The sequence below is a fragment of the Cydia pomonella genome, chromosome 23 (genome assembly GCF_033807575.1).
Source record: "Cydia pomonella isolate Wapato2018A chromosome 23, ilCydPomo1, whole genome shotgun sequence".
Taxonomy (NCBI): Eukaryota; Metazoa; Arthropoda; class Insecta; order Lepidoptera; family Tortricidae; genus Cydia; species Cydia pomonella.
Window position 1 is genome coordinate 9,281,932 of NC_084725.1, and position 12,598 is coordinate 9,294,529.

Here is a 12,598-nt window from a genome sequence, read left to right on the forward strand (position 1 = left end):
TGAAGAGACGTTGTATGCCGTTCTATTAACATGCTTAGTAGGGGGCCCATTATGGACATTGGTTATAACAACCACAAAAACGCAAGTTTGATACATTTAAGTACCATAAAATCAGTATTTCAATGAACTTTTGTCCCCTGGACAACTAATCGTAACCATGGCAACGAGTGACGCTAAAAAGTTGATTCTCCCAAATGTATAATGTACATGGAAATAATTTTCTGGATTAAATTAATTTTATTCATTCATTAAATTATGAGCAGGCTCGATCAAGGCGTTATGGAGCTACAAGAGCGTAAAAGGCCCAAAAGCTATTTGTGGGGGTTCTGGCTATTCTGGTCATCTTGTTTGCAAGAAAGTATGGTCGAGTTTGGTAACAAATGAAAGTGCTATCTTTGAACATTTATAATATCTTATACCTTTAAACGAGTAATTCTTGTATGTTTCGTGGATCTCGGAAAGGCTCTAACAATTTGCTATATGGGGATTTTCGGGGGCGAAAAATCGATCTAGCTAGGTTTTATCCCTAGGAAAACGCGCTAATGAGTTTAAATGTTTTTGCTCGCAAAGCTACCAGATATTGTTTTAATCTAATTTAGCAATTTCTAAGACAAAAGTTTGTCCATATTGACTAAAGCCGATTATATCTCCAGTACGACCCTATAACAGGAACGTGGGCGGATTGCTAATCATAGACACGTCTTACACGAACACTCAGACTAATTGCCGATACCTACCCACGTAGGATTCACTAAGCTCTAGCTTAATCGAGCACTCCCCGTCCCCGTTCACAGAACATGATTGAACTAAGAGCATTTTCACATTATCCGTTACGATATCGGATGTCTTATACGACCATATAGAAGCAAAATGTGGCTGTCCATCAGAAAAGGGTAGGATACATTTCGGAGAGTGTGCTGAGGAATTGCACAACCTTATTCCTCCATCCCCATTTCACCATCGGACTACCAGACAATCGGCACTTCGGCATCGCTTCATGGTAGGTATTCCACAAATACGCACGAAGCGTTTCGCTTCAACATTCCTTATGCGAACTGCCAAGGAGTGGAAGGCCCGAGTCTGTGTTTCCGTATGAGTACAATCTGAATCTCTTCAAGGCTAGAGTAAATAGGTATCCATAGGTAAGCGTGCTCCACCGTAGACCGCATCATCACTTACCATCAGGTGTGATCGTGGTCAAACGCCTGCCTATCCTCCATAAAAAAAAATAAAAAAAAAAAAAAAAAAAAATTATATATATATATATATAGATATATATATATATATATATATAAAGGGTTCTTATGCTTCTCGTGCTTAACCTTTCCATCAGATAAGGACCCCATTCTGATGGAAAGGTTGGGGAATTGCAGCTAAGATGGCCCAGTTTCTAAGCTTGCCTATTATCTAAAGTTTATAAAGACATTTATAAAGAGTCAATGGGTTCAAATTTTCCGTTTATGTTTGTTTTTACCATAGACAATACTGCAAGTTCATATTAAAAATAAGTAAAATAATAAATAATAATAACGATTAGGGCTGAGCATGTTTTCCTATATAGATAAGGGCAACCATCTGAGCGAAGACACAACTCATCTCTTCACAACTTTTATATCAAAACATTAGGAACCTATCGCTTTCTGAACGTATTCAAATTCAATTCAAAATTCAAAAAAATATCCTGCAAGTAGGCCTCAAGGGCTCTTTTACAAGTCAGTAAAACATTATAGTAACATCATATAGTGACATGAAAAATACATAACAACATTTCTAAATACAACAGCCAATACCTGAGTAAACATTACATTATAATAATCTTAAAATAAATACGGACTTTACTTATAAATCAGTTAGAATTTACAAATATAGGTAGGAGAATAAATGAGACCGCTGATTTTCAGTCCCCAACCAAAAAAATTAAAGCTTATTCTTAACAATATTAGGTAAATAACTAACCTTACTGACCAGCCGAATAGTTCGCTACAAAGGTGCTGAATGCACCATTCAAGACAATTAATTTCCCATGTAAGCATTAAAAACGACTTGGTAATGTTTATACTTAGAATAATAAAGAAAACATTTAAAAGTTATTTAGGCAGTTATTTTTAATATTCTCTTTTTAAAAACCCTTAATGAAACAAACCTAAAATCTCTCATCGCTTAAAAGGCAGCCTGTTACATAATTGTTCAAAAACTTTGCTGCTTCAGAACACAAAATTTGAGAGAATTAGCGATACTCTATCGACCTACAATGGAAAGTCGTAAAGTACTACAAAACCTATATTGAGATACGACCTTCTCGTTTGGAATAACAAAACAGTCTTCAAAGTATTGCGATCAAAGCCGAATGCTTTCAACACTAATTGGTCATTAATTTGAAGTAAAATCAACAATTGTTTGAAACACTTCCTATTGACTGGAGGCCTTTCAAATTAGGCGATATGATATTGTACGCGAGACCGATATATCGGCAATTGGTGTATATAAAGGCCGTCCCACGTTGCATTGTGTAGAGAACCGGAAGGCAAACATTTTGAGCATTTAATCAACTAAATTTATACAACATTTAAGCAACAGTTAATTGTACTGATATGATGTTATTAAACGTGAAAATTCCTGGCCTTGTTTTTATTTAAGGTGATACGTTATTTTAGAAGACATACATTTGTTCAAAGCTTCCACAGTAAAAGACAGTTGCACTGGTAATCAACAATATATTTATTTTCTTTCTTCTCCATCCTTTTACCGCACACTTCACAACCCCGAACTAACTGACTACCTACAACCCGTTTTTTTTTCTCGAACCTCCCAAACTACCTTCAGTAAATAATATTGTCAGTGATAGCAATTGTAAAAATGACAGATAATTATAAAAATTGTAATAAAAGTTATTTTAAAATTAATCGAACCTTACATTCGACCATCCTGACGTCGTGTATGGTCCCCATACACTCGCCTGGTGGAACCTTACATTCGACCATCCTGACGTCGTGTATGGTCCCCATACACTCGCCTGGTGGAACCTTAATCATTATTACGATAGAGGGTTTCGATCACTACAGTAAAATTGCAGGTTTGTTCGATTCAATTCGATTTCCGGATCAGACAGGCGGTTATTTAATACTCCTGAATGCAGTTTGTGTTGTTTTAAAAATAAAAATGAAGTGTTCTTTAACTAAAACTTCCTATCTACTTCCTCTCCGTGTGGCAGTTGAGGAACGTTTTGTATATTACATGCAGCAGGGTTGTTGGCAAATGTATTTCACAGCAGTCATCAAATTCAATAAATCAAACATGCGCGAAGAACATTTTTGCGCGAAGAATATTATACAATAACAAAAACTAATTCAAAGGTGATTTCACAGAATGTATTTTCACACTAATTTCATGGTAACAAATACAAATCGTTTTAGCGTTCCATACTTAAAAACCTATTTAAAAACTTGCCTATTAAAAAAGTGACATGACGTTCTGTATAATACACTAATAATCACACATACCTTAATGAAATTTACTTACATTAGGGCCTGATGTAAAGGGTACATATGTCGAGATAGTATACGTGGATTAATTGCCCCTCAAACTGGCGCGGTCAGTTGGATACAAATCTAGTTAGTTGAGCAATAACAGTCCGTCGGATGGGATGGTAAAGTTGACAGTTCCGAACAACAGACAGGCCGATACCGTCCGGCGGACTGTTAATCAGTGCGCCCCTTTAACGTTATTATGACGTCATACATTAAATATTCTGTTGTTGCAGCAATGATGAGTACCCGTACTACTACGGCGAGCAGGAGCCGCGCGGACTACAGAACCTACAGGCGGAGTACGGAGATGATCCCAGCACCAGGCACAACAAGTAAGTCATACACATAGCCCGGGTTTTTGAGAGCAAAAGCGTACCAGTGCTAGTGGTTAATTAAATGTCGATTTAAGTGATACTTATATCGACAGAAAGCTAATTTAAATCATACACTAAAAGATATCCTTTTATTACCTATTTGCTTTGCACTTCTCATTTATTCTTAATGCAACTTTAAATGTCCGACATCTGAGGTCAATTCAAGTTATCGTGACAAAAGTTAATTCCATTAAATAATAATTTAGTAAATTTTATTGTAAAAACAATTATAATACTTAAAAATTACGGTGTTGTGTTAAGTCATCATTTTATCGACGTCGACTTAAAGTATGTTTGTATTATTGTGTGTGTATCTTAGTCTGTTATAGTGTTCTCGCACTAGTTCAAAGGTCAAACCAAATTGCACTCGTCAACTTATGGTATGATCACTACTCGTAGAGCAAAGCCCACGGTTGTTTTATTTCATGCCATAGACGCAACGTTGAACGCATGCGATCACGGAATGTAGGGAAAATGACATTGCGCTTACCGCTGCGTTTAACGCGTAAAACAATATACGGTCATTAGATTATCTGATTTAAAATGGGTGTGCTTCAAACGCATCGCGTTTGACGCTGCGTTTATCGCATAAACCACGCGCTTTAGTCATACCGTCAACCGGATACTAGAGCAAGATACTTTCATGATAAAATTCAAAAGTATTCGCAAGTACTTAGGCTTCAATGTGGTATTTTCTTTTACAAGTCAATGATACATAGTTATGCAATAACATGACATGAAAATACATAGGAAATAACGTGAGAGAAAGCATCATAAAGAAATTGAAATATAATTTTATGGCACTACGTTGTCAATAGTCATGTTATTATTATGATAGTGTTCGGTCCGCATTAAATTATATTTTATTTAAAAGAATACGATGCAATCCTTCCTATCATACACCATCTTATATACTTCGAATTTAAACTGTCGTTAGTCATGCTAACATTGTAACATTACACGGCGTGCGGCTGCATGCATGTGGATGAGAATGGAGACCTAAGCCCTCCGAAACATATCGCGTGAGTGACTAAAATACGTGAGTTAAATAGTAAATTTAGCTGAACATTTCATACTTGTTTCACCCCCAGAATTCAATAATTATTGACGTTTTTCAAATAAAATAGCAAAACTCGACATCCAAAATATATTTACAAAATTGTCGAAATCATCAGCAGCGACACCAATTGCCGACTTAATCAGACCTGTCAAAAATGGGCGCGTATTAGAATATCGGGACGACCCTTGTCAGTCGTTCGGTTGAATCGCGAATGACACTGACAAACGAAGAACGACCTAAGTCACGGGTTTTTCGTACAAAGATAAGGCATTTTAAGTAAAGAAAAGTATTATGTACAAAACGAGGCTGACAAATTACGAATACCGTAACTCGCTGTTTATTCGTATGAAGATAGGACATTTTGTCTAAGTCTGCAAAGTTCGGTATCGCCTAAATTGAGGCTAGATTGTGATCTGATCTTCACCTACGTAATTAGAATATTAAAATCTTTGGAGATGTTGGTGTTTGATAGGAAATGGAGAGTATGAGATAAGTTTAAGTAATAATCCTTGCTATCATACACCATATTATACTTCGAATTCAAACTGTCCTGAGTCATGCTAACATTACACGGCATTATTATAATTAGTTTTCTCGTATTCAGGCGCGGATACAAGGGGGGGGGCCATAGGGGCAATGCCCCCCCCCCCCCCTAAAACCCTGGCTCTCACATTACTAAATTGAGTAAATTTTTTTTTTACCTTATTTTCTGTGCAAAAATATATGATTTTCTCAAAATGGCCCCCCCCTAAGCCAAATCTTGTATCCGCGCCTGCTCGTATTCATCTACACCGTGGGCCAATTATACCCGACAGATTATCAAAGGTGTATTCTTGACCGCATTTAGAGACTAAAATGTCATACAAAGTTTTCTGAAATCGGTCTTGTTTTAGAGATAATGATATTTTTTGTGAAAATTTGTTATTGTTATAACTTAGTCAAAAATGCCTTTTTAGTTGTGACGCTGCCACTATCTAACTTGATTTAGAAATACGTACTGACAGACATTAAAGTCTTAAAATAAACTCGCATTTTTTACCTGTAAAAAAACTACTTATTCATTGTAATGATTTTTTTTTCACCAAGGTGTAAAAATGAATAACGTGTCCTGTGCATAAAACGTAAGATTTTTTTTTTTGACGAATTTGGCCAAAACTCATATTTTTTTGCTAATTATGACCTCAGGAATGCATGTTTAAAATCTACAACAATTATTATTATCTACAACAATTATCATTCTATTACAACTTACATATTCACCCCGAAATATGGGTTACGGTTAAAATCAACCCGTATAGATGTATCTTAACATAAACGCGCACAGATACAATACAATATACACAATTAACTAAAGAGCACAGAGTAGATACTGATGATTTATTCAAGTAAATTGGAATGTAAGTAATAATGTGTACACATTAATCTTCAATTATGTCGAACTGAATATAACCAATATATGTTTTATTAATGTTTCCAATACCAAATATTAATCTAGCAATAATGGCAAGCTTATTAGACTCAATATGCATTAAAAATAGTATTCAATCAGTGGTATTAATTAATTTTTACTGGCTAAGAAATTAAAAAGGAACATTAGATATGGTGCGCCTATATACGAAACTTGCGATAGAAGATATGGCGATCGCGCGGATTTTAACAATGTAGATACAAAAAAAAATTTGATACGTTTTTGTGACTTTTTTCTATTGAGTCAACTTTAATTTCCATTAAATATCGTTTATTTCAGGTTAAAACCACTACAAATTACATTTAATTAAAAACCTAAACATTTTAAAGTTTTGCTTAGTGCCCCCGCAAATATAAAAAAGAAAGTTTATTCATAAATCGTGCTTACAACTAATACATTAATTCTTCTGCCAAACCACAATTTGGTTTGTTGGCAGACGGATCTAGTTTCCGAGTGAATTTATTAGCGATATTTTCGCTTGATTAAAACGTGCAAATAACAAATGTATTAATATCAAGGTTATTCAACTATAAGTTCAGAAAGTCAATGCCCTTGAGTTATTAATAACTTATCTATACGTGGATTGACCTGAGAAGTAATTGACTCGTCTCGGTATTAATTTATTTTCTCTCGGGGTACTGTTTGCTTTTCTTTATAGACTATCAAACAAGCTTTACAAACGTACATATTAATTTATTTCTATACTCTGTTGGTATTTAAATAAAAGTAAACAAAATCTACCCTCAAATGGCTCATTAAGCCAGTTGAGGGTAGATGAAAACATTAAATGATCAAATAATGTAGGTTAAAGTCAGCTCATTCCGTGTCGATCTAGGTGGTTTTGTATTTGGTTGGTTAACCAATAAATGTTATAACTACCCGAAAATGTACAAATTGTTTGTTAACTTTTATTTAAATACCTAAAGATACAGAGTATTAATCATCATCATTATCATTAAGAGGTGGAGTAGACGCGAGTTTTCGCGGTCCTCGGCCAAGTTCTTTAGGTCCCTGTAAGATACGACCTTTGTTTTTCCTTTTAGTTACTGCGTGTAGCTTGCTCGTGGTTTTCTCTTCCACTTCTAGCTTCAATTTTGCCTTCTAAAATTGTTAAAAAAAATTGTCGTGTCTCATCAAGTGACCCGAAATGAAAATAATGTAAATAATTACCTACGAGCATGATTCGGAATCGAAACATAAAGACATGTTGAAACACAGGTAGTGAAGATACAAAAATATATTTTTTAAACATAAAATTTACAATAAAGAGATTTCTAACACGATAATTCTGGGATAATTCGTTTACCGAGTTTTCATGCACTCAAAAAACGTCCAAAAATTGTATCACTACTTTGAGGCCGAACACCAAACTGGTCATAATTAATGAACCCGCATTTCGATCAGATATTTTACATACGGACTTAAATTGTTGAGCCATTTAAGGTTTACTTTACATTGGTTATTTCATACCATTAGTAACGTATTAACAACCAAATTACCTTAGCTTAAATCCTAAATGGATTAAAGTCTGATGTGATCGTACGATACTTTCGTATCGTTTGACAGAATACAACATCAAGGAGCCGATTAATTATGTGGTATCTTTTAAAATTAATTATATTTTTAATTTTTTTTTTGTCAAAATGAGTTTATTCAGAAAAGTTACTCAGCATTACAGTAGAGGCTTATGCCATGTTCATATGAATCCGTAACAAATTGTATTCAGACTAATTAAAAAAATAAGAGTAAGACGCAGATTAATAAAAAGTATACAGACTAATATAATCACAACAGATTAAAATTACAACTTGATAGAAAACAGAAGATTCTCGTCTAGTTATCGTTTCACAGAACGCCGTAGCATAGACAATAATATAAGCCGTTGGATAAATCGGACATCTCTATATAAACAGGGGTAATGCGAATAATCATTTCTTCCGAGAACAGTCGAGTGGTAATAATGATCAATGACTATTTCTGGAGCATCTTAAGCCATATCTTTAGATATTGGAAATATTTATGGCAATATTTTCAAGGACGCTTTCACGTTTCTTTCTCGATATTTATTTTATGGTAGTAAATCATGAGATCTAGTATAAAATTCATACAAGCACCTGTGAATAACTCATGTATCTTGTAATGAGTTCGTTGTTATTCGCATATTTTTCCTGGTTTTGGTATATCACCAAAATCAAAATTATCTATTTATATAAACTACTTATGACTTACCTACTAATTTGTAGATGAACAAACTATACCAGGCGGCGTAGCCAACATGCAAATCGCTTACGCTCCTTAGCGATCAAAACTGTCACTGTCGCACTAATATGGAAGAGTGATAGAGAGACACAAAGAGTTTAGTTGTCATAGCGATAGTGATTGTCACCTTGGCTAGGCCGGCTGTCTAGTTAGTAGTAATTTCTTCAAAACAATCTGTCTGTCTTGTCGTTTACCACGGACTCAGTAGTCTGGCACAGAGTCAGGTAGTCTGCCATCATGGTTACCATGATGGCAGACTACCTTGACGTAATTTATATTATTTATCTAAGATTTTAGACGAATATGACTCTTATTAACATTTAATTTTGTATGTCAGGAAACCGCAAAGCGGCAGTCGCCAGGTATCGCAGTTCTCACGCTACTCCGACGTGATGCTGCCCCCCGCGCGCCGTGCCTACCACCCCTACCTGGACTACATGCCCCTGCCCTACGCGTACTGAACTTCTAGATCTCTCTAGAACTCCACATTCCACGGGGCCTCCCCGCAACGTACAACACTCGGGCTTTAACTCTTTCCCATATCAGGAGCATATCTTCGCCGCTTCGCGAGCTTGTCTAGCTAACCCGCAATATTTTTATATTTATAAATACCGTTGCGATGTAGATACGCAATCTTTCCATTTTAATATACCCTTTTTGAATAATCAAGTATTTTTCGATAGGTTTAAGGTCTCGAAATTTACTCAGCCGCGCTAGGCGGCCGTTAATCTTATATTATATACAGGACTTCCAAACGACAATAACAGCACGTTATATACAAGGAGTGCAATTAACGTTTTATCCGTCAATTCCCTATTGTAACGAATTTGACAATAAAAATCAAATAATAGAATTTTCTGACAATAAATCTGTATGTTTTACAATCGGTGTTTAGATTATAAGTATTAGAAGATTTAACCTTATTATATTAAGGGATGATAATGGAATATTCGGCAACAGCCGCCGCTCACAATTTGAGCATTATAATCAAATTATGTTTTCTACAGTCGCGAACTCCGCGGCATGCTTTTTTTATTAAAGTAGGAGGTACAGTCTGAGCCCGACGGCCTCATATCTTGATCTCTATTCGAGCTGCACGCTCTTCTATATCGTATAAGTTAGAAACATAACTACTTATTTTACTTGTATATTTTATGGCTTTAGTCGTAGCCCGCTAATTATACGTATATTTTACAATTTCTGTACATATATTTTTTGTAATATTAATTCGTAATACGTACATGTTTGTTGCCTACCAAATAGTCTCAGATATTATGAAATGGCAACACAACTTACAAAAAATAATTCCTTAAAGTATTAAATGTAATAAAATTCAATAAATGAATAGTCCTATTCCATTAATTCGAATAGATTCTTGAAATATAATTCCTTAATAATTAATTGTGAAACATATTTAAATTAGTTCTTTAAATACTGTAGTCCTTAAACGTTTTACCAGTATAATTTATCGTTGTGATTAGAGCTAAGTTTATCGTTACCTTGTATAATATTCCAAAAGCCTTCAAGACGGCTAGTCGGTCCCAGTGAGATAAATGCAGTAACACCGCGAAATTCGAAGTAAGTAAATTTCGAGAAACTGCCTCTGTCACTCTAATTACGTATAAATCGAAAGTAAAAGAGAAAGATGCCCGAAATTTGCGAACTTCAGTATTTGTGGGAGGCCCTCTGTTCTCGAGCATAACTGTGTGATCACAATTTGCCATTTAATAACTGTTTGTATTAAATTTTGACAAATCAGTTGTCGATTAGTAATGTTCGGGAAACAGGCACGTTTAGCTCCGAGGTCCGACACATAAATGCTTTAACTACAATTAAATGTTTCATGTTTATTGTAATAGTAAATATTGTAAATTAGCCATTGGCGCTTCGTGCGAGCGCAGCTTTTTTAGTATCTGTGTATCATAGGCATAGGTGAACGCAGCCTAAGGTGACGTTTAAAAATTAATCTTATCTGTGGAATGTACTGTAACACGTGGTCACGATGGCTACCCTGATCGGGCGTACATTTCAAATTATGAAAGTCCTAACAAAATTAAAATGCATGTATTATGAAACGCTCAAGTTTAGTTGACACAATTCCTATACCATTTGTCGCACTGAAAGACAAGGCTGTAATCTAAGGAAGTTGTTACCTATTTGTGTACTATATTTATTATTATATCTATCGACTTGATAAGTATTGACGCGATACGTCGATTAACCTCACAGACTATGAAATTTGGCTTTAAAATATATTACTCATGTATTATGGCTTTAAGCGAGTCAATGAATTCATTAACGTCTATTTATTGTGGCGAGCTACAGCTTGGCCGCGCTCGGCTCGGTCGGCTCGACCTTAAGGCTCGGCTGATGGCTCGACATTAAGGCTCCACTTTAAAGCTCGGCTGTAGGCTCGACCTTAAGGCTCGGCCGATGGCACGACCTTGACGCTCGGTTGAAGACTCAACCTTAAGGCTCGGCTGAAGGCTCGAACTTAAGGCTCGGCTGAAAGCTTGACTTTAAGGCTGGGCTGAAACTCGACCTTAAGGCTCGGCTGAAGGCTCGACTGATGGCTCGACTTTAAGGCTCGGCTGATGGCTCGACCTTCAGGCTCGGCTTATGGCTCGACCTTAAGGCTCGGCTGATGGCTCGACCTTAAGGCTCGGCTGATGGCTCAACCTTAAGGCTTTACTTTAAGGCTGGGCTGAAAGCTTGACCTTAAGGCTCGGCTGACGGATCGACCTTAAGGCTAAACCAAAGACTCAAAGGCTTGACCAGGTTCGGCCGAATACAGCTCGGCCTGGCTACTCTCGGCTATCCTATATGTTACAACTAGCGAAACATTATTATATAATTTTCTAACAATATTCTGTAGAGTTTTACACATTATTTTATTGTCTTTTAAAACTCATATTAAGTAGTTAGCGTATAATATAAATGAGTAGTGTTTATTGAATGCGTATTGCAATTTGAATAGGTGTTTAATTATGTAATATCTTGAACATTTCGGTAAGAGTAGAAGTTTCGCAGTTTGCAATGGCTGCGTTGTTCTGACGTCACTACAGATTTGTCTATTACTGAGTACTTTTTATGATCATGGCAACTTTAGGATCGAAGATATTAAAAAAAGTATCGTATCAATGTTTTTCACTCCAGTGAATGCCGGCGTGTATCATAAAACCGCATTCATAGAAGACAAACTGCAATTTCGTTTCGTTATAAGATAACAGTGACGTCATTCATTTGACAAACTATTGCGAAATATCATAAAGTAGCATATGAAATAATCATATCATATGACTTATATCAATATACAAATATATCAAGAATGCGTGTGTTGGTAAAAAATGTCAATAAAAATTCCTAGAGGGAAACTGAAAAATGACATTCCAATCTCGGATTTTAAACCCTTGATCTGGAAAGTCTATATAAGTATTTCTGTGTATAATTGGACAAAAATAAACTAGCTATTTAAACATAGATGTTACTCTAAATATGCAGTGCGGTCTTGACAAGGAGACAATAATGTAAAATGACAATAATTGACATTAACTCAAAGGGCTTTGCTAGTGTAAGATCTTATGCCAGACCGCCACTGTCGAATAGATACACGTAACCTATCCATAATCCTTAATGTTTTGAAATGTAACTATATTAATTGGTGGTTTTTTTGAAAATAAAGATAGTTACTCCAGAGCAGAATGATCTATTAATGTTGGTGTTTGACATCAAAGAATCCATTTACAGATCGTGTCATTCACGAAGACGTCTGCCTTGACTCGTATGGTCATGTTATTAAAGGCTAGATTTGACTAATCTGCGCGTCATCGTGGATGACACGAACTATACATATTTTATTGCATTTTGATTGTTTTATAACGGTACAGTTCTTATTGTAATAAAGTAAATA

At 35.5% G+C, this 12,598-nt stretch overlaps 1 protein-coding gene across 2 annotated transcripts in view; it reads left to right on the forward strand.

Annotated features, from left to right (window-relative positions):
- The window catches only part of LOC133530773 (uncharacterized), a 156,286-nt gene extending 143,902 nt beyond the window's left edge, over nt 1-12,384 (forward strand). For both annotated transcript variants that reach the window (XM_061868843.1, XM_061868842.1), the window contains 2 exons: nt 3,761-3,859; nt 9,026-12,384. In XM_061868843.1, coding sequence (XP_061724827.1) covers nt 3,761-3,859; nt 9,026-9,149 — 223 coding nt within the window. In that variant the 3' untranslated portion in view covers nt 9,150-12,384. The remainder of the gene's footprint in view (nt 1-3,760; nt 3,860-9,025) is intronic.
- The last annotated feature ends 214 nt before the right edge of the window (nt 12,385-12,598 follow it).